The 25,540-nt window shown below is 42.9% G+C and overlaps 1 protein-coding gene across 2 annotated transcripts in view; it reads right to left on the reverse strand.

Moving 5' to 3' along the window:
* Positions 1-25,540, reverse strand: part of PAPSS1 (3'-phosphoadenosine 5'-phosphosulfate synthase 1) — a 169,308-nt gene that overhangs the window by 84,041 nt on the left and 59,727 nt on the right. For both annotated transcript variants that reach the window (XM_073571843.1, XM_073571844.1), the window contains 3 exons: positions 16,293-16,406; positions 15,552-15,663; positions 954-1,159 (listed from right to left, as the gene is read on the reverse strand). In XM_073571843.1, the coding sequence (XP_073427944.1) occupies positions 954-1,159; positions 15,552-15,663; positions 16,293-16,406 (432 nt within the window). The remainder of the gene's footprint in view (positions 1-953; positions 1,160-15,551; positions 15,664-16,292; positions 16,407-25,540) is intronic.

Here is a 25,540-nt window from a genome sequence, read left to right on the forward strand (position 1 = left end):
ATTAAACTACAGCCAGGCAGGCAAACGCAAGCTCTCATACATGTTCATTTACAGAGAAAAAAAGCTAGGGTCTCATGGCAGAAAGACAATTGTTTTTTTTTTTCACCACAATGTTTATAATTTTTAAGTATTAAAAAAAATAAATGTTTAGCATTACAGTAATTGTGCTGACTTGGAATCATGCTGAGAGGTCATTTTAACCACAAAATGAGCATAGTACACATAACCTAAGGACAAATGGCAGAGTTTAGTTTTTTTAGTTTCTTTTGTTCTTTTTCGCTATTTCACTTTACATTTTTCCCCCCATTTTCCAGTACATTATACAGAATATTGAACGGTGTCATCCAAAATTACAACTATGTCGACAGGCAGAAAAATAAAAAATATCATGGCTTTTGGAGTGTACGTAGGCGAAAATAAAAGCGAAAAAAAAAGGGATAAGCTGAAAGCCATAATATCATGGAAAACTGTAATTTTAGAAATAAAAATACATCAACAGTGCCCAGTGAGGCATGGATGAGTACATGGATATATGCTTTACAATGGTCAAAAGAAACCAATTTCATGATCATTGTCTATTACATCTGCTGTACCAATGCTGCTATAATCTTGTATAAATCTGCGATTGTACATCTCTGGACTAGAAACGCTTCCGCAATGACCTGAACAGCAACTGATCTTATGACCTGATCTAGTAAGATCAGTATGATGAAACACATGCAGACCCTTGAGTTTAGTGCCTGCCATGCAGGTAAGATGGGTAAAAACACTGCAAGGGCGCCCTCTGCTGGTCAATCTAACTCAGCTCAACAGCAAACATTGTTTAACTGTTGACGTGTATGAAATGCTTAGACGTCTTTTGAATAGGTTAAATTGGTAATAAAAGGAAATACATTAGTTAGTTTCAGAGATTTTCCTTCATGACTAAACCACAGTAAATGTGTCAATCAGACCTTAATATATGGGTGCTCCTTACAGGTTGTTCCCCATTGTCTGGCACATCGTTCTTCTTTCCTGTGCTCATAAAACTCTGGATGACGTAAAATGGCCACTCGTCTTCCTTCATAAATGAGCACAAAGGCTGTGCAGCCATCGAGTCTCTGCTTTTCCTCATTAGTTGCAGTAAGCACAATGGGTACAGACAAATTGATGACACCCCCTGTGGAAGAAGAGATAATATGTCACAAAACAGATAAATCCAGCATACCACATTTTTATAAACTAGCAGGATATATTAAGAATTAGTACTTTCTCTTTATCTCCATTAGTAAATGTCTTTCTCCGCATAACATGTAATCACAGCTAGTACCTCACTCCCTGACTATTCCTATAAACATATAGGCTCAGCTAGTAACTTGCTCCCTGACTATTCCGGTAACCATGTAATCACAGCCATACCCCGCTCCCTGACTATTCCTGTAACCATGTAATCACAGCCAGTACCTCGCTCCCTGACTATCCTGTAACCATGTAATCACAGCCATACCCCGCTCCCTGACTATTCCTGTAACCATGTAATCACAGCCAGTACCCCGCTCCCTGACTATTCCTGTAACCATGTAATCACAGCCATACCCCGCTCCCTGACTATTCCTGTAACCATGTAATCACAGCCAGTACCCCGCTCCCTGACTATTCCTGTAACCATGTAATCACAGCCATACCCCGCTCCCTGACTATTCCTGTAACCATGTAATCACAGCCAGTACCCCGCTCCCTGACTATTCCTGTAACCATGTAATCACAGCCATACCCCGCTCCCTGACTATTCCTGTAACCATGTAATCACAGCCAGTACCCCGCTCCCTGACTATTCCTGTAACCATGTAATCACAGCCATACCCCGCTCCCTGACTATTCCTGTAACCATGTAATCACAGCCAGTACCCCGCTCCCTGACTATTCCTGTAACCATGTAATCACAGCCAGTACCCCGCTCCCTGACTATTCCTGTAACCATGTAATCACAGCCAGTACCTCGCTCACTGACTATTCCTGTAACCATGTAATCACAGCCAGTACCCCTCTCCCTGACTATCCTGTAACCATGTAATCACAGCCAGTACCCCGCTCCCTGACTATCCTGTAACCATGTAATCACAGCCAGTACCCCGCTCCCTGACTATCCTGTAACCATGTAATCACAGCCAGTACCCCGCTCCCGGACTATTCCTGTAACCATGTAATCACAGCCAGTACCCCGCTCCCTGACTATTCCTGTAACCATGTAATCACAGCCATACCCCGCTCCCTGACTATCCTGTAACCATGTAATCACAGCCATACCCCGCTCCCTGACTATCCTGTAACCATGTAATCACAGCCAGTACCTCGCTCCCTGACTATTCCTGTAACCATGTAATCACAGCCAGTACCCCGCTCCCTGACTATTCCTGTAACCATGTAATCACAGCCAGTACCCCGCTCCCTGACTATTCCTGTAACCATGTAATCACAGCCAGTACCTCGCTCCCTGACTATCCTGTAACCATGTAATCACAGCCATACCCCGCTCCCTGACTATTCCTGTAACCATGTAATCACAGCCAGTACCCCGCTCCCTGACTATTCCTGTAACCATGTAATCACAGCCAGTACCCCGCTCCCTGACTATTCCTGTAACCATGTAATCACAGCCAGTACCCCGCTCCCTGACTATCCTGTAACCATGTAATCACAGCCAGTACCCCGCTCCCTGACTATCCTGTAACCATGTAATCACAGCCAGTACCCCGCTCCCTGACTATCCTGTAACCATGTAATCACAGCCAGTACCTCGCTCCCTGACTATTCCTGTAAACATTTCGGCTCAGCTAGTAACTTGCTCCCTGACTATTCCTGTAAGCATGTAATCACAGCCAGTACCCCGCTCCCTGACTATTCCTGTAAACATGTAATCACAGCCAGTACCCTGCTCCCTGACTATTCCTGTAAACATATAGGCACAGCTAGTAACCAGATCCTTGACCAATGTATTCCTGTAACCATGTAGGCACAGCTAGTAACCTGCTCCCTGACTATTCCTGTAAACATATAGTCACAGCTAGTAACCTGCTCCCTGACTATTCCTGTAAACATGTAATCACAGCCAGTACCCCGCTCCCTGACTGTTCCTGTAAACATGTAATCACAGCCAGTACTCCGCTCCCTGACTATTCCTGTAAACATATAGGCACAGCTAGTAACCGGCTCCTTGACTACTGTATTCCTGTAACCATGTCAGCACAGCTAGCAACCTGCTCCCTGACTATTCCTGTAAACATATAGGCTCAGCTAGTAACTTGCTCCCTGACTAGTCCTGTAAGTATGTAATCACAGCAAGTAAACCGCTACCTCACTATTCCTGTAACCATGTAATCACAGCCAGTACCCCGCTCCCTGACTATTCCTGTAAACATATAGTCATAGCTAGTAACCTGCTCCCTGTCTATTCCTATAAACATGTAAATCACAGCCAGTACCCCGCTCCCTGACTATTCCTGTAAACATGTAATCACAGCCAGTACCCCGCTCCCTGACTATTCCTGTAAACATGTAATCACAGCCAGTACCCCGCTCCCTGACTATTCCTGTAAACATATAGTCACAGCTAGTAACCTGCTCCCTGACTATTCCTGTAAACATGTAATCACAGCCAGTACCCCGCTCCCTGACTATTCCTGTAACCATGTAATCACAGCCAGTACCCCGCTCCCTGACTATTCCTGTAACCATGTAATCACAGCCAGTACACCGCTCCCTGACTATTCTTGTAACCATGTAATCACAGCCAGTACCCTGCTCCATGACTATTCCTGTAAACATGTAATCACAGCCAGTACCCCGCTCCCTGACTATTCCTGTAAACATATAGGCACAGCTAGTAACCGGCTCCTTGACTACTGTATTCCTGTAACCATGTAGGCACAGCTAGCAACCTGCTCCCTGACTATTCCTGTAACCATGTAAATCACAGCCAGTACCCCGCTCCCTGACTATTCCTGTAAACATGTAATCACAGCCAGTAACCAGCTCCCTGACTATTCCTGTAACCATGTAAATCACAGCCAGTACCCCCGCTCCCTGACTATTTCTGTAACCAATTAAATCACAGCCAGTACCCCGCTCCCTGACTATTCCTGTAAACATGTAATCACAGCCAGTACCCCGCTCCCTGACTATCCTGTAACCATGTAATCACAGCCAGTACCCCGCTCCCTGACTATTCCTGTAACCATGTAATCACAGCCAGTACCCCGCTCCCTGACTATTCCTGTAACCATGTAATCACAGCCAGTACCCCGCTCCCTGACTATCCTGTAAACATGTGATCACAGCCAGTACCCCGCTCCCTGACTATTCCTGTAAACATTTCGGCTCAGCTAGTAACTTGCTCCCTGACTATTCCTGTAAGCATGTAATCACAGCCAGTACCCCGCTCCCTGACTATTCCTGTAAACATGTAATCACAGCCAGTACCCTGCTCCCTGACTATTCCTGTAAACATATAGGCACAGCTAGTAACCAGATCCTTGACCAATGTATTCCTGTAACCATGTAGGCACAGCTAGTAACCTGCTCCCTGACTATTCCTGTAAACATATAGTCACAGCTAGTAACCTGCTCCCTGACTATTCCTGTAACCATGTAATCACAGCCAGTACCCCGCTCCCTGACTGTTCCTGTAAACATGTAATCACAGCCAGTACTCCGCTCCCTGACTATTCCTGTAAACATATAGGCACAGCTAGTAACCGGCTCCTTGACTACTGTATTCCTGTAACCATGTCAGCACAGCTAGCAACCTGCTCCCTGACTATTCCTGTAAACATATAGGCTCAGCTAGTAACTTGCTCCCTGACTAGTCCTGTAAGTATGTAATCACAGCAAGTAAACCGCTACCTCACTATTCCTGTAACCATGTAATCACAGCCAGTACCCCGCTCCCTGACTATTCCTGTAAACATATAGTCATAGCTAGTAACCTGCTCCCTGTCTATTCCTATAAACATGTAAATCACAGCCAGTACCCCGCTCCCTGACTATTCCTGTAAACATGTAATCACAGCCAGTACCCCGCTCCCTGACTATTCCTGTAAACATGTAATCACAGCCAGTACCCCGCTCCCTGACTATTCCTGTAAACATATAGTCACAGCTAGTAACCTGCTCCCTGACTATTCCTGTAAACATGTAATCACAGCCAGTACCCCGCTCCCTGACTATTCCTGTAACCATGTAATCACAGCCAGTACCCCGCTCCCTGACTATTCCTGTAACCATGTAATCACAGCCAGTACACCGCTCCCTGACTATTCCTGTAAACATATAGGCACAGCTAGTAACCGGCTCCTTGACTACTGTATTCCTGTAACCATGTAGGCACAGCTAGCAACCTGCTCCCTGACTATTCCTGTAAACATGTAAACACAGCCAGTACCCCGCTCCCTGACTATTCCTGTAAACATGTAAACACAGTCAGTACCCCGCTCCCTGACTATTCCTGTAAACATGTAATCACAGCCAGTACCCTGCTCACTGACTATTCCTGTAAACATGTAATCACAGCCAGTACCCAGCTCCCTGACTATTCCTGTAAACATGTAATCACAGCCAGTACCCCGCTCCCTGACTATTCCTGTAAACATGTAATCACAGCCAGTACCCAGCTCCCTGACTATTCCTGTAAACATGTCAATCACAGCCAGTACCCCACTCCCTGACTATTCCTGTAAACATATAGGCACAGCTAGTAACCGGCTCCTTGACTACTGTATTCCTGTAACCATGTAGGCTCAGCTAGTAACTTGCTCCCTGACTAGTCCTGCAACCATGTAATCACAGCAAGTACACCGCTACCTGACTATTCCTGTAACCATGTAATCACAGCCAGTACCCCGCTCACTGACTATTCCTGTAAACCTATAGTCACAGCTAGTAACCTGCTCCCTGACTATTCCTGTAAACATGTAATCACAGCCAGTACCCTGCTCCCTGACTATTCCTGTAATCATGTAGGCACAGGCAGTACCCTGCTCCCTGACTATTCCTGTAATCATGTAGGCCCAGCCAGTACCCCGCTCCCTGACTATTCCTGTAAACATGTAATCACAGCCAGTACCCCGCTCCCTGACTATTCCTGTAAACATGTAATCACAGCCAGTACCCCGCTCCCTGACTATTCCTGTAATCATGTAGGCACAGGCAGTACCCCGCTCCCTGACTATTCCTGTAAACATGTAATCACAGCCAGTACCCCGCTCCCTGACTATTCCTGTAAACATGTAATCACAGCCAGTACCCCGCTCCCTGACTATTCCTGTAAACATATAGTCACAGCTAGTGACCTGCTCCCTGACTATTCCTGTAAATATGTAATCACAGCCAGTACCCCGCTCCCTGACTATTCCTGTAAATATGTAATCACAGCCAGTACCCCGCTCCCTGACTATTCCTGTAATCATGTAGGCACAGGCAGTACCCTGCTCCCTGACTGTTCCTGTAATCATGTAGGCCCAGCCAGTACCTCGCTCCCTGACTATTCCTGTAAACATGTAATCACAGCCAGTACCCTGCTCCCTGACTATTCCTGTAAACATACAGGCACATCTAGTAACCGGCTCCTTGACTACTGTATTCCTGTAAACATATAGGCTCAGCTAGTAAATTGCTCCCTGACTAGTCCTGTAACTATGTAATCACAGCAAGTACACCGCTACCTCACTATTCCTGTAACCATGTAATCACAGCCAGTACCCCGCTGACTTGACTTTTCCTGTAAACATATAGTCACAGCTAGTAACCTGCTCCCTGACTATTCCTGTAAATATGTAATCACAGCCATTACCCTGCTCCCTGACTATTCCTGGAAACATGTAATCACAGCCAGTACCCTGCTCCTTGACTATTCCTGTAAACATGTAATCACAGCTAGTACCCCGCTCCCTGACTATTCCTGTAAACTTATAGGCACAGTTAGTAACCTGCTCCCTGACTATTCCTCTAAACACGTAAATCACCGCCAGTACCACGCGCCCTGACTATTCCTGTAAACATATAGCCACAGCCAGTAACCGGCTCCCTGACTATTCCTGTAAACATGTAGGTCCAGCCAGTACCCCGCTCCCTCACTATTCCTGTAAACATGTAGGCCCAGCCAGTACCCCGCTCCCTGACTATTCTTGTAAACTTATAATCACAGCCAGTATCCTGCTCCCTGACTATTCCTGTAAACATGTAGGCCCAGCCAGTACCTCGCTCCCTGATTATTCCTGTAAACATGTAGGCCCAGCCAGTACCTCGCTCCCTGATTATTCCTGTAAACATGTAGGCCCAGCCAGTACCTCGCTCCCTGATTATTCCTGTAAACATGTAGGCCCAGCCAGTACCTCGCTCCCTGATTATTCCTGTAAACATGTAGGCCCAGCCAGTACCGCCCTCCCTGATTATTCCTGTAAACATGTAGGCCCAGCCATACCCCGCTCCCTGATTATTCCTGTAAACATGTAGGCCCAGCCAGTACCTCGCTCCCTGATTATTCCTGTAAACATGTAGGCCCAGCCAGTACCGCCCTCCCTGATTATTCCTGTAAACATGTAGGCCCAGCCAGTACCTCGCTCCCTGATTATTCCTGTAAACATGTAGGCCCAGCCAGTACCTCGCTCCCTGATTATTCCTGTAAACATGTAGGCCCAGCCAGTACCCCGCTCCCTGACTATTCCTGTAAACTTATAATCACACCCAGTATCCTGCTCCCTGACTATTCCCATAAAACTTGTAGGCACAGCTAGTACCTCTTCTCTCTGCCTTTCCACAAAAAAAAACATGTTCATAGTTCACTAAGCACTAATCAACAGCAAGCTTGGTGAGGTGGCTGAGTGGGCAGCAAGGTGGCTTAGAGGTTATGTCTATAGTTTTGCAGAACTAGGATGGACAACCTCTGTGTTAAGTTTGTATGAAACTGGAGTCTATCGGAAACACACAAAAAATACTGAAAGGGAATTTAGATTGTGAGCCCAAATGTGGAAGTGATGATATCTGTACAGTGCTGTGAAATAGTTGGTGCTATATAAGAAACAGAAATAAACCCAATAATAGAGAACCCAAAGTCAGTTCAAAGAGGGAATTAAAGGGTCGTTATACCACGTACCAAACGTACAAGAAAAACAGGAAAGAAGTTATTGACCACCACCACTGCCAAATAATTCACATTCTAGACTGATTTTAGTCAATTCTGCATCTTCAGCTGTTCTAATGAAGACCACAAATTCGGTCAACTTTCCCCAACTGCCGGTCACAAGGTTTAACTGTTTCCAATTTTCGAAATGCTTTGATATCACAATATGACACATACTAAACAACATTAATGTGTCATGTCAAAGAATCAGGGGGAGTCAGCGCCGTGAATAATCACAAGGAGGAATGAAGTGTCTGAGGAGTTTTACAGAGCAAGAATAGTAGAAGCATGAAGGGGTGAGCACTTTGCATCTGACCTCATTTACTTTTACTGTAAAGTGGCTTTTACAAGGATCGCAGTCTCTTTTGATGTGACTGTAAAGCCAGAGAAAGAAGAGAAACATCAAGTGAAAGTGCAGAGTAGAAAGATACAATTGCCAACTCCACAGAGCGAAATATGTATTGTCTGTACGCCATGTGAAGAGGACATCACTGCCTACATATGCCACAGTTCACACCGCAATGAGCAATAACTTCGGTTCCACTTTAATCAATGAGTGAGTAGATGAAGCCACGGTCATGCGACTGTCATATGGCACATGAGTAATATGCTCACAGACGCCCGCGCACTCCCCCAGCACCGTAGACTGCATGTATACACACATCTGTTGTGAATAGAAAAAGTCTACACACCCATTAAAATACCAGTTTACTGTCACGTAAAAAAAAAAAAAATCATACCGAGAAGAATTATTTCAGAACTTTTTTCGTCTTTTAAGGTCACCCATAATCTGAACAAAACCATTTTGTTTTGTTTTTTACCTTTTTCAACCTGAAATTATTTCAAGTTGGATTGTCCAGACTATGGGTGGCATTAAAAGTGCAAAAAGTTCTGAAATCATTCATGGTATGATTTTTTTAAATGATAAAAACCTGGCATTTTTCCAGGGGCGTGTAGACTTTTTATATCTACTGTATTCGGTCTGTATGTTTGCTACTGTTGAATAAAAGCCATCTTTACAAAAAAATAAAAAAATAAAACACTAGTAATGGCTGCACTAGTGGGATTCACCAACCAACGTTTCTCAAATGTACATTTAAACTTTGGACTGGCGTTGGAGTCTGGGAGTTAACAGATATAAACAATTTTTATGAAAAATGTAAAATCATATTACTCACCAGTACTTGTTATCTACAAGTTCAGTGCAGGTCTGTGCTTCCCGTTCGGGTCCATGAAGAGACAAAAATGTCTATTATGCTAATAAGCGACTGCAATGGAGACCGATCTCAGTCAATGATTCACCAAGCAGGCTTTTACAGACATTTTGGGGTGTCTAAGACAGGACCAGGAAGCACACACTAAAGGGGACCAGGTATGTGTGATCGGGATCTGTGGGTTATAGAAAGTATCATTTAGGGTATGTGCACACGCTGCGGTTTTGCTGCGGTTCTGCTGCGGTTTTGGCCCTGCAGAACTGCAGCAGTTCCGCAGACATGGTACTTTACCATGTTAGCCTATGGGTTTTCAAAACCGTAGTGCTCACGCTGCGGTTTTTTACCTGCGGAAAAGCTGCGGTTTTTTTTCCGCAGCATGTCAATTGTTTCTGCGGATTCTGCTGCGGTTTCACACCTTTAACATAGTAGAGGTGTGAAACCGCAGGGCAAAACCGCAGGCCAAACCGCAGCAAAACCACAGGTCACTTTACCTGCGGTTTTACCTGCGTTTCCGCGGGAAAAAACCCGCAGCAGAATCCGCAGCGTGTGCACTCACCCTTAGGGTTTTTCATATCATAGTGGTCATTTAAATGAACACTGCCTAGTAGTGAAAGTCATTAATTTCTCATTTTAAAAATGCCCAAAGACAATTCACATCTTGGCCATCGTTAATGGCAGGAACCTGATATAATGAAAAACTAATCATATTAGCATGGAATAAACTCTATTTTTAAATCTAAAATAAATACTGGATATTGGTTTAAAGGCTTTCTCCAAGAATGTGGTCAAAATGGCTGCCGTCACATATTTCAAGCTGCAACCCATCCTAGTCGTGTTACAAGTGATGTATCCTGAAGAAACACTGCTAGAGACATCTCAAAAGAGCAGCATTGTGAAAAACAAACCCAGCTTGCTCACTCAGCAGTGGAGCCAGGCACAACTGTTTTTTTCTCTCCAGTTTCAGTGTACCAAGCTATAAAGCTGTCACACATTCACCACAACAAATTTACAAATGAGCACAGAGGAAGCTGAAAAAAAAAAAACCTTTGTGCTCTTTTAGCGGAGATTTTTTTATTTTCCTCACAGTCATGCACCACAGTTGAGTGAGGAGATCAGGTATGTTTGTTCACAATGCTGCTTATCTGACAGATGAGCCACCTCAGCTTTCAGAGAAACCCTTTAAGTGGAGCTTCTTTTACAGGTGCTACATAGATGATGCATCAGCATTTGATTACGGATTTCACGTGGGAAAGATCTAGGTGTACTTGTAGATTACAGAGTAAACAGCATGCAATGTCAACCAGTGGCATTTATGGTCAACAGAATGTTGTCATGTATTAAAAGAGGAATGGATGCCCAGGATAGGGACGTAATACTGCCAATTTACAAAGCATCAGTGCAATCACATCTTAAACATGAAGATTAGTTCTGGGCACCAGTACATAAAAAAGTATGCACGAGAGCTTGAAAAGGTACAAAGGAAAGCCAAAAGTCTGATAATTGAGCATCTTCGTAATAAGAAGAGATTAAAGAACTACATTTTATCTTGTCTTGAGGAGATACGAATAAGAGGGACATATGGTAAATGGTCAATACAAAAAATTTGGTCAAAAGCAGTTTTTTGCAAAACCATCTGAGTCAAGGGGAGATTCTCTTCAGTTAGAGAAAGACAGGTTCAATTTCCAGAGGAGACAAGGATTTTTTACCATAGGAGCTATTAATTTATGACAGTCTACCTCAAAAGTTAGTCACAGAGGGAGTCATCAACGAGTTCAAAAAGGGCTTAGATGCTTTTCAAAAAGAAAATAATATTTGTGTAAAATTCTTGTTCTGAACGTTGACTCAGTCAATGGACGCTAAGGTCAGGAGGGAAAAAAAAAATCTCTCTCTAGGGACTGGAACATGCATTATGGATGAACCCACCCTCGTTCCCATCCTTCATTGAACTTGAAGGACGTGTCTTTTCTCAACTGTATTATGCAACTATGATAACATGACGTTCTTTTCTAACAGAGCTATTCTGAAGAAAATAAATCTCATGGCATGTCAGCACTATACACCTACATTTATGTAGCAGTATTCTCCCCTTTTGCTATATACGATACTCCTCAGCATTGAAATTGCAGAATTAAGAAGAAAAAGCCATGAAGTTATGGAAAACACAGGATCTATAGACACACTAATGATATGCAAAAATAGAAAAATGGATGCAAAATTTTCAAAACAGCTCCATTTATTCAGTATCGTATAGGAGCACCAAAACGATCACACTTACAGTACACACTTGGCATGTTATCATTGAGGTTATGAATGGCTGTCTCAGGAATATTCTGCCACACTGAATTAACTCAGGCATGCACCCTTAACAACTGCTGACCAATGATGTCCTAGATGAGTTTGAAGGAAGACAAGTCCAGAGACACTGAATAGCATGGTAGCAAAATATGAACATGCAGGATGGTCACAGTAGCACAAGAAATATGCGGCCTGGAATTGTGTTGAAAAATCACTCTCCTGGAATATTTGGAAAAATTACCATATTAGTGCATTCACGAGTGATCCATTCTGTATGTCATAACAGACCTAAAATGTCAAACAGTGTCTACACAAACCATCGGAAGACATTTCCACGACACACTAGATGTCAAGCTACAGGTGTTCTACTAACCTTTCACTCATTCTCAAAGGCCATCACGGTTAAGAGGAAGATGGCAATTGAGGAAAGTTTAGCCTCTTCAGCGATGAGTCCCACTTTTGCTTTGATGCAATCAATAGCTGGAGATTGGTCTGAAGACTATATGGGTAAAGCCATGAAGCAGCCTTCATGAGGTAATGTCACAACAGTCCTATTGTCAGGATTATGGAGTGGTATATTTTATGGTGGCTGGACCCCTTTAGGCTGTGTGCACACGCTGCGGATTCCGCTGCGTTTCCGCAGCGGTTTTGGCCGCTGCGGACACGCAGCAGTTTTAGCTGCGGTGTACAGTACCATTCATTTGAATGGGAAAAAAAAAACGCTGTGCCGACGCTGCGGAAAAAAACGCGCGGATTTGCTGCGGTTTTGAATCCGCAGAAAGAATTGCATGTCAATTCTTTCTGCGGAAACCGCTGCGGGTTCCTATCTCCACCATTGTGGAGATAGTGAATCCGCAGGACCAAACCGCAGGCAAAACCGCAGATAATCCGCAGGTCTTAGGACCTGCGGATTATCTGCGGTTTTTGCAAAATCCGTGCGGATTAATCCGCAGCGAATTCCGCAGCGTGTGCACGTACCCTTAGTCTTCATTCCAGGTACACTAACAGCTCTGCATTACATTAATTTGGTTGTAGATTCTGTGGTTCGGCTATTTCTCCAAAAGTACATCAGGAGCAGTTCTTCAACACAACAAAGCCATGTTGCTCGTGCTACTGTGAGCAGGCTATGTTGCCTAATCATGCTATCTTGACCCGCATCGTCCCTGGATTTGTCTCACATTGTGCTTTCAGCATGATAGAACATTCCTCAATCAACCATTAACCCCACTGATAACATGTCAAGGTGTGTAGCCCTGTATTTCTGCGTGTGGCGCTCCTACTCAATGCTGAATAAATTGGGATGTTTTAAAAATGTGGTTTCTTATGATTTGCAGATCACTAACACATCTACCCATCCTGTGATTTCCATTCTTAGTTCTGCGATGTCAATGCTGAGGAGCGTATGTTTCCAATATTCTCACAGTGACATAAATTACGTTTAGTAGATACAATGCAAACGTATAGCGGAAAAGAATATGCAGCCTAAATAACGGAGGTATTCCAATGAGCAATGTGCCATTTATCTGTCTCAATACTGACAAATATCCTGAAACACATGTGGAGGCAAAGTAACGTACTTTACAGACTGCACACACAGATTACATCTCACGTATTTAAGACAGCTATTAGGCCATCAAGCAAGTCTTTCACACTTTAACTTCAAACAATCCCAGAATAAATGGCATATTCCAATCCCCACTCTTACAGTTTGTGGTTGATCACTTTATATATCAAATACTCATAGCTGGCCCCAGTGCTTGGCAGCATCAGTGAGTAGTGAGTGGAGTACTTCTCTTCACTCACCATAGGTCCAAGGCAATTATATCTGCTTCAACATCTCCTAGGTCTTCAAACTGTGACCTTGCCATGTATGAAGTGCATTTATAAACTATATACAGTCACAATGAATGCCCATGGAAATTGAAAATGTTACAAAATACTGTCATTTCCAGAGATAAAGTGTTAAAAATAGTTAAAGGGAACTTGTCATGTCAAAAAACGCTATTACCCTGCAGGTAAGTCAGTACAGTGGGCGGTGGCTGTAACCATGCCCTGGCACTGATAGCCGAGTTAGTAAGGCATCGTTGCAGACCCGGCTGTCAGTGCCTGGGAGTGGTTACAGCCGCCGCTAACTATGTACTCAGAAGTAACTAAGGCTATGTGCACCGGTGCGTATTCTGTTAAGGAAGTTTCCGCGCAGAATTCACTAAATCCGCAGGTCAAATGACCTGCATTTTTCCTGCGGATTTAGTGCTTTTTTTGTGCGGTTTTAGGCCAGTTTCACATTAGCGTTTACGGCCGCAGCTAAGCCCCGCCCCCTGCCGCGCCTCCGCCGGTAACTCCGCCTACGGACGCATTAGTGCAGTTTTTGTGCGGATTTCCTCTGCAGTTTTCAACCTGCTGATTTCTAGAATGGAGCAGGTGGAAAACTGCAGCAAAACCGCACAAAATTAGTCACATGCTGCAGTTTTCATTCCGCACCAAATCCACGCGGAATAAAACGCACCATGTGCACAGCGGATTTTATTTTACATAGAAAAGAATGGCACTGTACATCACATGCAGTTCTGCTGCGAATCCGCAGGGCCAAATCTGCACCGTGTGCACAGAGCCTAAAGCCACGCCGGTCACATCTTCATGACTAAAAGCCAGAGGCCGCCAGGAGAAATAAAGGTAATTTCCACAAAGCAGCTGGGTTTTCAGCGAAGAGATCAGGCAGCTTTAAAAACAGCATTAACCTGCAGATTAACCCCATATCTACAGGATAATAACGTTTTTTTTTTTTACAAGACAGTTAACACACCAGCATATAAAGACAATAGGTGATACTACAGACTATAGGTGCAGAAATACATTAACGGAAACTCTTCAGCCAGCCATCAACAAGGTCACACATACCAAAGAAGCAAACCATGTAGCTTATATGTGGATTGTGGAGAGAGGGGGCTATGTGAACCCATTAGAACTGTGCTTGACTACTCTCCACAGCAACTGCATAGGCAGCAAAAGAGTGCTAATGAGTCCAGGAATAAAGGAACGAGTATGTTAGGGGAAACCCTGCACTGTAATGAGCAGGCTACTTACATTTTTCCCATGTAGGCCATTTATCTATTTATGTCAGAGGACAACAAAAAATTGGGATATTAACCTTAGACTACACTCTTTTTTTTTTATTCCAATTTCTGTTTTAATCCAATTTCTTATGATGGCAGAGTTCAGCACAAGAAGATGTTTTGTGTAACAGCTATATTCTGGGGTGACAGAGGTAGCGCCCTACTTGTTTAACGCTGGTCACACACGCCTGTTCACCTGACAGTCAACTTTCCTGACTTGCCCATAACTCGGGTCAAGCGATACTATGTTGTAAATGAGAAGCAGCTGCAGACTCCTCTGCCAAAGGCTTATCTTCCCTGAAAGCAAAAGTTTTGGGTGTTTAAATTTCAATGGCCTGATCCTTGTCATTCCCTATATCATCTGTCGGGAGAGTCAGGAGGCCCCCATACACATCATATAGTCAGCCAGTAACTATGAAATCAGTGGGTTTGGAAAACTTTCATGCAATGATCATAGGCATCCAAAGATCTAAAACAGTTGGATAGGAGTCATCTGCAATATACATCTGGTACAAGCTGCAGACTATGTGGACTCCTACGCCTGGTGAGGACCCCTACGCCTGGTGAGGACCCCTCCCTACACCTGTACTTTCCATGCACAGTAAATTTATGGAAAGATGTAAGCAATCCTTTCTTGTAAGAGATTAACATTGTGAAGAGACATACATGCATTATTTTCGATAAGGCTAAAATATGATTACTACATATTACGGTACTAATCATTTTACAATGTAATAATTATAGGTTTAGTAATAGAGAACATGATTTGCTTACCATCCAACAAACAATCAAAATGAAGGCACTGTAAGTATTCTCTTTCCCTCATAAAGCCATTGAGAGGTGTAGCCCAGCCTTCTGCCAGTACCTGAACCCACTGCATATCAACCTGCACAATGGAAGGGAATAGTACATATTTCTTACATTTATTCATTTTTAAATAGCTCAATAGTAAATTTAGTAAAGGAGTGCTAGAAAACTGGCCCCATTTGGCTCAGGTCAAGAGAATGGGGCCAGAAGCAGTCTCCTGCACAGCTGCGGAGCATTTTCATGCAGGACTTTTGCCCATGAATCCTAAGGATTAGTGGCATGCTCGAATTTCGACCTTCACCAATCACAAAATGATGGAATATCCCAGCGATATGTCATCGCCTTAGGAGATGGGAATATTTCACACTTGAGCCACTCCTTTTTCACCAGGTTCGAATGCTTTTTGAGGGCAAGAACAGTGTAGAATCCGACACTATTCTATCCGACAAAAAAAAAATGGACACCCAAGACTTTACTTTGAAAATCTCCCTAATGGCTGCATCTCCTTGCTAATAAACAGAGCATTTTAGGAGTCCAGCCAGAGCTCATATAATGCTTGTATCTAACATTCCCAGAAATGCTCTGCATTATACAGCCACTTGATTTTCAAACTACATATAATGGAGCCATAATATACGTGGCCTTTTTTCCAACAGTTGTTCAACGTGCCTTACGGAATTAAATTTATTTCCAGAACTTTGTATTCACCTTATTGATCTCTAATGCCGGCAACGTATCGGCATCGGTCTTTGCCAGCTCCAGCTTGTTCTCTGGTACGTACAACTCCTTGACTTCATAAGATGCGTCCACCGGCACAATATCCTATTAGCGGGAAGAAACCAGAAGACTTAGTATATTCAGCTGTTGGACAGATGCATTGAGCTTATCAAAAAAGGGAGGTAAAATAACATGCAATATCAAAGTTCGGAATGATTTTTTTTCCTGGCTCAGGAGTTTAATATTTCTTGCAATATCTTGAGGAAAAAATAATAAGTGCAAGTGTTCTGTGGGTTTAGGTGAATATATTTTCTGGACAGAGCCCGTGGCTAGGATCATGGGAAGAACACAGATTTTTATTGTGCCCGGCCAATGAACCTGAAGAGGACTCCAGGGGAAATTCATAAAGTACTGGACTAAAAAAAAAACAAGAAAAAAAAACTATTCTGGGTCTACAGAGTTTAGCAGTGGAGATTCTGCACCATCCTGGAGAAGCTTAGCATGCACAACATGAAGAAAGGAAAGGTAGCCAGATGCTTGCACAGAGCAAAACAATGAGCAAAATGGAGAAAAAAACTGACACAAACTAGGCTGCAATATTCACCTTCGCCAAATCTAAAAATTATTTAAAAAAAAAAAATATATATATATATATATAAAAAATAAAGCACAATTGGAATATGAGGGAAAACACCCATATTAGTTACACTTTTTGGCTTAATGTGGTGATCAGGCCAACCATATCATCCCCTAAATGGGCAGAATTATGTGAACGCATCTAATTATTGAGATTGGGTGTTTCTGCCACATGCCATAGACATGCATCAATAGCAGTAAGGCTAGGGTCACACCAGCATATATTCTCTTATCCGAGAGAATCGGGCCAATAATGCTGATCATAGTGTGCTTTTATTCTCTCAGATGAGGAGATGGAGAATTTTTTTCTTCCATCTCCACAACTGTGTCAGTCACTGAACATTGGACAGTAGATAGATGTAATCAGAGTGCAGCCCAATGTTTTCCACCGATGCATGCTCGGTCATGCAAATCAATGTAACTCGGGCATGCTGTGATTTTTTAACTCGGACCAAAAAATCGGACACGTGCACAGCCCCATAGAACAACATTGGTGAGAGTATGATCCAATGTTTTGCCGGATTGCACTTGGACTGAAAATATGGTCATGTGCACAAGCCCTCAAGGTCATACATTGCTTCTTATCTGCCCCGGACAACTGGAAGTGCTTCTTAGGAAATGGAGGCATCTTGAAATAACAGTAGCTCAGCTATGAAGACCTACACCACGAATATCAAGTTGGGCAGCATGAAGACCTACACCACGAATATCAAGTTGGGCAGCCGAGTGCTGAAGCATGTGGCACAAAAGAAACTGCCTAGGCATTGTTACATTACTCAATAGTTGTAAACTGCTTCTGGGAGTGATATTTGGACGAGAACTGTGGGTCTGGAATTTCAGGAAATAGGTGCCCACCCATGGTCAAATTGTAAAAGGTAATGATTTTGGACATTTTGTGTGCTTCAAAACTTGTGGGAACAGTCTGGAGATGGCTGCACTTGTTCCTGCATGACTGTGCCTCAGGACATAAAGAAAGGTCCACAAAGACAGACTAAACATCTTGATGTTGAAAAACTCACGTGGCCAGAAAAAAAACTTGGCACCCGAAAAAATAACCCACTTCTTTGGCTAAATGGGAAACTATCTAAAATCCTGTTAGAAGCTCCATATGTGTACCTAGTGGACCAGTGTTACTCCAACAGTGTGCCACTCTTCTGTCTGACATGGAAACCGCCAGTGAGCAGCCACTAGGAACATCAGCATATCTGTGTCCAGATGGTTGAGACACACAGGATAGCATTGTGTGCGTGCAGATTGTTACCCCGGTATATCCAATAACCGGTATACAGTAAATATGGCCCACATGCACGTAAAAGAAAAATGTAGGACCATTGCTCCCCCAATATATCCGACATGTAACGCACCATGGAATAAATGGCGCTATAATAATAAATAATAACCGGTATACAGTAAATATGGTGCACATACACCGTAAAACAAAGTTCGGACCATTGTCCCTTGCCCTCTCTCCCGAGTATATTCGATAACCGGTATACCGTAAATATGGCACACATGCACCGTAAAGCAAAGTTAGGACCATTGTCTCCCCCCCCCCAGTATATCTGATAACTGGTATACAGTAAATATGGCCCACATGCACCGAAGTTAGGACCAATCTCAATTCGAAAAGCATTCTCTGAAACCCATGCAAATTCCTAACAACAGTGCTGGTTTTACACTTACTGTGTTTTTTCTGGCTGATTTTGCAGCCCCAATAGATTTCTATGGGGCTGAAAAAAATCCACGGTGCGCCGTGTGCGCGGCCGTGATGAAAAATCGAGCTTGCGCGATCTTTTTCACGGCGTACGGACACGGCCCCCATTGTAATTCAATAGGGCCGCAAAAACAAACGGAAGTTTGTTTTCGCAGTGCACCGTGACTTCCGGTTTTGTGGAACGCCAATTTTTATTCCAATACTATTTCAATAGTATTGGAAAATTTAAAAAACGGCGATCCACAAGCTTTTTTGCGGCCCGTTATTGCGGCGGACCGTAAAAATTGTGGCGATACGGCCCGCAAAAAGGGGCCACAAAAACAGCGGTAAGTGTAAAAGAAGCCTTAAATGGATTCTATAAAATCCTACTCACTATAGTGCAATCCGGCAGCAGAGAAATGTGTGTGACTGCAGTCTTAAATCTCTTAATATGCATTTCAGATGTAATATCCCTTTAAAACGCCTTAAAAAAAATAAACGCTTAGAAAAATACAAGTGTCGCTTTAGCGGACAATAAATATTACACATGAAAGGGTGGAAATCGTTGTCATAAAGAGCGAGCAGACACGCCCCGGCACCAATGATGTATGCTCCCGATCCGGCCAAACATGCCGCTTGTAATTGGAAACTGAAAATGATTAGTACAAGGGATGAGTTAGAAATTCCAGATACAAGCCGGCTGCAGCACCGTACATCAAACGCTCATGAGAAGAACGCGCTCTTTGTAGCCTGCTTGCTGTTCTGTGATAAAGAGCAGACTCGGTCTGTGGAGCATCGCCGAAAACAACAATAATGGCCTTTAGCACAAGGACGGGCTGCTGATGCACTACAAGTCCCACAAGGCCGATCAGCCGCCATCAGATCCACCTCCATCTATGCAGCACTTATATGAACGGTCCATTAAATATCAAGGGCATCAATCAGTAAAGTTCATCAGACGCGCAATATATATTACGCCATTTTCAACCTAGGTGTTATGTTTAACATAAGTGAGTTTTTCTTAAAAGTTAAACTAAATAACACTGTGTTCTGATACATATTGAAACGTGCCCTCCGATGTCGGGCAGGAACACAACTGGCAGCTGGATGGAGTCACTTTAGCTTTTTCCCCCCATTTTTCTGCCTCCCTTCGAGCTAAAATGAGAAAAAACTAAATTTCTTTTTAGGAGCCACTAAAGCACCAACAGAATCTCATGTCTGACAGATGTCCCAGCATCTATTAGGTTTACAAAACAGACAAAAATTGTAATCTTTGTTTCAGCGTGACTGGAGAAGATGCCGTCAAGCTATGAAGTAATGGCAACGTTTCTGCAAAAGTCAAAATCAAGACTGGATGCCTTACAAGTGATCGCATCAATAAGCAATCCAAGGAAGCAAGCGGACTGTAAGGAGAAGAGAGGCTAGGCTTCGTTCTGCCTTGTCCTAGATCAACAGTTCCAAAAATGGACTTATGACCCATGAGACATTGGGCATGATACAGCCGAAAGGCATGCTGAGCGGTGAAGTAGAGCGGCATTTAGACGGATAAGCGGACAAACGCCTGAAGCGTGTCCTACATTAAACTGATTAATTAGTACACAATCCACGCACAATATTGACCATGTTCTTATTTTACAAATAGCCCTTGGGTTCGTCCCAAGTCCCAATTGTACAAAGGTTCCTCAGTCTCCAATAAAAGGGTAGACCCTCTTTGTCTAGTCATTGGTTACTAATGATTATGGCGATCAAAAGGTTAAAACAGATGGAAACAAAGGCTCATCAAAACCTGGCTGTTACAATGGGAGGAAAGATGATGGCACATTCTACAGTGACATAACAAAAAAATGTATGGGTGTAATCGTACCAAGCCGTAGAATCAGGATTCCAGGTCATATTTACAGCACAAAAGACTCTACAAAAACACGAAAAAAACAATTATGGTTTTTGATGCACGTGTTCATTGATCTTGGAATTTTTTTCCTATTTTCCAGTACATGGAATGGTAAAATATGAATAGTGCCATACAAAGTTGCAACTCATGCCCCCCCAAAAAATAAGCTGTTATATATGGCTATGTTGATAGAAAAATAAAAAATATCACTCCTTGAAGAAGGGGAGGAAAAAATGTAAGCACAAATCTTACAAAATCGATTGGAAAGGGGGTTAAAAATGTCGTCTTACCCATTAACAACCACCTTGAAGTGCCAGCCACTAGGTGTCTGTTCTATCTAACGTGCAGTCTCTAGCAGCACAGGTCCCAAAAGGAAGTGGGGACAGACTTGTGCCTCTCTGCTTCAACTCCTCTGTCTGTCAACCTGTGTACAGGCAAGCCACTGGACAATGGCAGGTGCAATGCATGCTGGACAGGAAAGGAAAGTTAGTTCCAACACCTACAGTGCTGGCAGAATAGTGATAAAGTGAAACGGTCAGCTAAAAAATTAAACAAATAAAAAGAACCGGTTGGAAAGCTACAGAGCATGAGCGTTAGAATTGTTTCTGGATATATGATACATACTGTATGTTCACTAGAACCAGTACAATAAAAAAGAAACTATACTCAGTTCCTGCGCCAGCTCTCTTACAGGAACGTCAGCATCGGGTCTCCAGTACCATGGGCAACTCACATGAGTGCTGCCAATCAACGGTCACTAATGGACCGCTTCGATCGCTCTTCTGTCGGACATCTGGGAATGAAGAGGGCACTGCAGTCCATCAATGGTCGCTGCGATGGGGAAGGTGAGCATAACAGGGGGGGGGGGGGGGGCCTACAGCATTAAAGAAAGGGTTATCCAAGTAGTGGACAATGCCTTTAAGATTTAAAAGATGAGGACAACAAGGATTAGCTCCTCTGCACATTTTGTGTAAAGGGATGCTGTAAATTAAGAACTATTTCAACAATCCAAAAAAAAACAAAAAACGAATAATCCGGCTCTTACTGAAAAGAAACCGCACTATAACAGCAAGAAGCAGGACTTAGAATTTTGACAATTTTCTAAAGGAGACATCATTCGGTCACTTAGATGCTAAATTATGTTGTAAACAATGATGGAAATATTTACCAGTAAATTGAAACCTGACTTTTCGATTACTTTCGTAGCTAATGCAGCGCGAATGTGACCCCTAGTGGACATCTACAGATTTGCACCTACAGATAAAAGCTTAAAAAGAAAAAAAGTGCTGGACATTAGCGTCCGCTTGATCGATTTACACGATATAAAATGGGCGCCAATAGCTGATATTTTAATTACATTTTATCATCAATTCTTATAAGATCCTCACATTTCAATTCAAATGTTTTAAAAAATTAAATTGCCAGAATTTCCCAGGATAAACATAAAGCACAGAAAACATCTGTGAAATACCTTCCGGCCTTACAATGTGTAGGGGGGGTTTTTGTTTTGTTTTTTTAGGTGCATTCAAAACTTCAAAAAAGTGTAATAAAAGCCAAATTCGGTCAAGGTTTACATTTTGATCTGAAACTTGTTTGCGTAGAAAACAACAGTTTTCCTCCACACACGTACCAGGAAAAGGGGCTAAACGGGGCTGATTCGGGCTCGCATTGCCTTTATTAGCCATGTGCTGATGAGGTGCAAGAGAATTCGGCTGACACTTTTATGGCTCATCAATTATTTGCAGCAGAGGACGCTTTATGGTTCTACATAACATTAAAGCTTAGGAACTACAGTTTGCCAAGTCCTTGTGTCGATTACAATATGAGTAAAGATTTGGTAACAGATCTTTTCCTTAAGGATCGATTCAAAATTATCCAATTTCTGACAAAAGCAGAGAACACAAAGTAGAAACGACCAGCTTGGACCACTGATCCCACACCAAGGGGAATATTTCCCATATGTAAGACAAGACTAGAGTAGATTCTCTTCCTTGGAATTTTTCACTATTGTTTCTTCGTAAAACACCACATATGGAAACTTGAGAAACAACCTAACCCTCCATGTCTCCATACATGAAGCTATGTAGACGTGACAAACGACATCAATGGAGATATTTTGGAGAACTTTTCTGTCTCTCCTTAGACCAGTGATTAAATAAGACCTCACCCATCAGAGGTGGTAGCGTAGTGTGTTGTGTGGAGCTCACACATCAGAGGTGGTAGAGTAGTGTGCTGTCTGGACCTCACCCATCAGACATAGTAGTGTGCTGTGTGGACCTCACCCATCAGAGGTGGTAGCGTAGAGTGTTGTGTGGACCTCAACCATCAGACTTGGTAGTGTATGGGGTGTGTGGACCTCACCCATCAGACGTGGCAGTGTAGTGTGTTGTTTGTACCTCACCCATCAGACGTAGTAGTGTTCTGTGTGGACTTCACGCATCAAAGGTGGTAGCGTAGTGTGTTGTGTGGAGCTCACCCATCAGACGTGGTAGTGTAGTGTGTTGTGTGGAGCTCACCCATCAGACGTGGTAGTGTAGTGTGTGGTTTATTCCTCACCCATCAGACGTGGTAGTGTAGTGTGTTGTTTGTACCTCACCCAGACCGGATATAACTTCAAGAGAAATGTGCTGTCTTCCAGGTGCAAAAATTAAAGATGTGTCTGACAGGATATCAGGACTCTTCAGATCTACAGATGACTACCCATTCCTGCTACTACATGTGGGGACAAATGACACCGCAAGAAACGACCTGGAAACCATCTGCAGAGACTTTGAAGACTTAGGCAAGAAAGTGAAAGAACTGGGAGCGCAGGTGGTCTTCTCTTCCATCCTCCCAGTGGATGGCCATGGAACAAGGAGGTGGAATAAGATTCTGCAGGTGAACAACTGGCTACGTCGATGGTGCCGTCAGCAACGATTTGGATTTCTGGATCACGGAGTGAGGTACCTTTACGATGGACTACTTGCTAGAGATGGGGTGCACCTTACGAAGACTGGAAAACATGTATTTGGAAGTCGTCTTGCTACACTTGTAAGGAGAGCTTTAAACTAGAACAACATGGGAATGGAAGCAAAAGACTAGAAAAAGCCATACACCTAACAAATGCTATTGAGAACTCTGCTATTAGAAGTGGAAAGGAAGAACAAAGACGAAAGAATCTAATTAATAAAAATATTGGAGAAAGAGAAACCAATCACAAACTAAAATGTTTCTATACTAATGCACAAAGCATGGGCAACAAACAAGGAGAATTGGAACTACTAACGCAGGAAAAGAAATATGATGTCATTGGAATCACTGAAACTTGGTGGGACAATACACATGATTGGAATACAAGACTAGAAGGATACAACTTATTTGCAAGAAACAGACTTGATAAACGAGGAGGAGGTGTCGCATTGTATGTTAGAAACGCGTATATCTGCACAGAGATAGAAGCTTCAGAGACTGGGAGTTCTGTGGAAACTGTTTGGGTAAGAATACAAGGACAGAACAATGGAAAGGACACCATTGTAGGCATTTACTACAGGCCACCTGTGCAAGCTGAAGATATGGATGAACTCTTTATGCATCAAATGGCCAAGTTCTCCCAAAAATATGACATAGTTGTCATGGGAGATTTCAACTATCCAGACATTTGTTGGGAATCTCTCTCAGGCAAAACTAACAGGTCAAGGAAATTCTTATCCTCTCTTGCTGACAACTTTATCTTCCAAAAGGTACGGGAGAAAACAAGGGGAACTGCTACCTTGGATCTAATCCTTATAAACAGGGAGGAAATGGTTGAGGAGGTAAAAGTGGCTGGGACCCTAGGAGGTAGCGACCATGCTATTTTAGAATTTTGGATAACTAGAGGAGGAAGACCTGTGAAGACTCAGACGTCAAGGTTAGATTTCAGAAAGGCAGATTTTAAGGGATTCAGAAAGAGAATTGGAGGGATCCAATGGCTGGATATCCTTAAAGACAAAAATGTCCAGGAAGGATGGGAAATCTTGAAAAATGAAATTCTCAAAGCACAATTGTTAACAATTCCGAAAAGAGGGAAGAATAGGAAGCATTTAAGGAAGCCAGGATGGATGAACACAGAACTTAAGCACATGCTAAAAAGGAAGAAAAAAATGTTTATAAAATGGAAAGAGGGAGGCATATCTAAAGAAAAATATAATGCTGTCTGTAGAACCTGCAGGGCACAAATCAGATTATCTAAAGCTGATAATGAATTGAGGCTTGCAAGAGATGTCAAAAGCAATATTAAAGGATTTTGGGGATATGTCAAAAGTAAAAGAAAAGTCAAAGATGCTATAGGATCTTTACAGGATGAAAATGATGAAATGGTAAGACAGGATGTTGAGAAGGCCAAACTTTTAAATTCCTATTTTGCATCTGTTTTCTCTCAGAAAGGAAATGTGACATCAACTGTTCTTCACTGTCCTATTAAGGGTATAGAAGAATCCAGGATATCTATAAACAGAAAGATAGTGAGGAAACACTTAGCTAACCTAAATGAATTCAAGTCTCCAGGTCCAGATGAATTACACCCCAGAGTACTGAAGGAGAAAGCAGAAGAAATTTTTGAACCCCTCTCCATAATATTTGAAAATTCTTGGAGAACAGGAGAAGTCCCAGAAGACTGGAGAAGAGCAAATGTTATTCCTATCTTCAAAAAGGGGAAGAAGGTGGACCCAGGCAACTATAGGCCGGTGAGTCTGACTTCTATACCAGGAAAGATCTTTGAACAAATTATTAAACAACATGTATGTCAGTACCTGGATAAGAATGAAGTGATTAAACAGAGTCAGCATGGGTTTGTAACTAATAAGTCATGTCAGACTAACTTAATTTCCTTCTATGACGGAATCACTGATTGGGTGGATCAAGGAAATGCTGTAGATATAGTATATCTTGACTTCAGCAAAGCATTTGACAAAGTATCTCATACAATCCTTATTGAAAAAATGACTAAGTATGGAATGGACAAGGCAACTGTTAGGTGGATTCATAACTGGCTTAGTGATCGGA

The sequence above is a fragment of the Dendrobates tinctorius genome, unplaced genomic scaffold (assembly GCF_039654945.1).
Source record: "Dendrobates tinctorius isolate UK_male_01 unplaced genomic scaffold, ASM3965494v1 ptg000030l, whole genome shotgun sequence".
NCBI classification, from domain to species: Eukaryota; Metazoa; Chordata; class Amphibia; order Anura; family Dendrobatidae; genus Dendrobates; species Dendrobates tinctorius.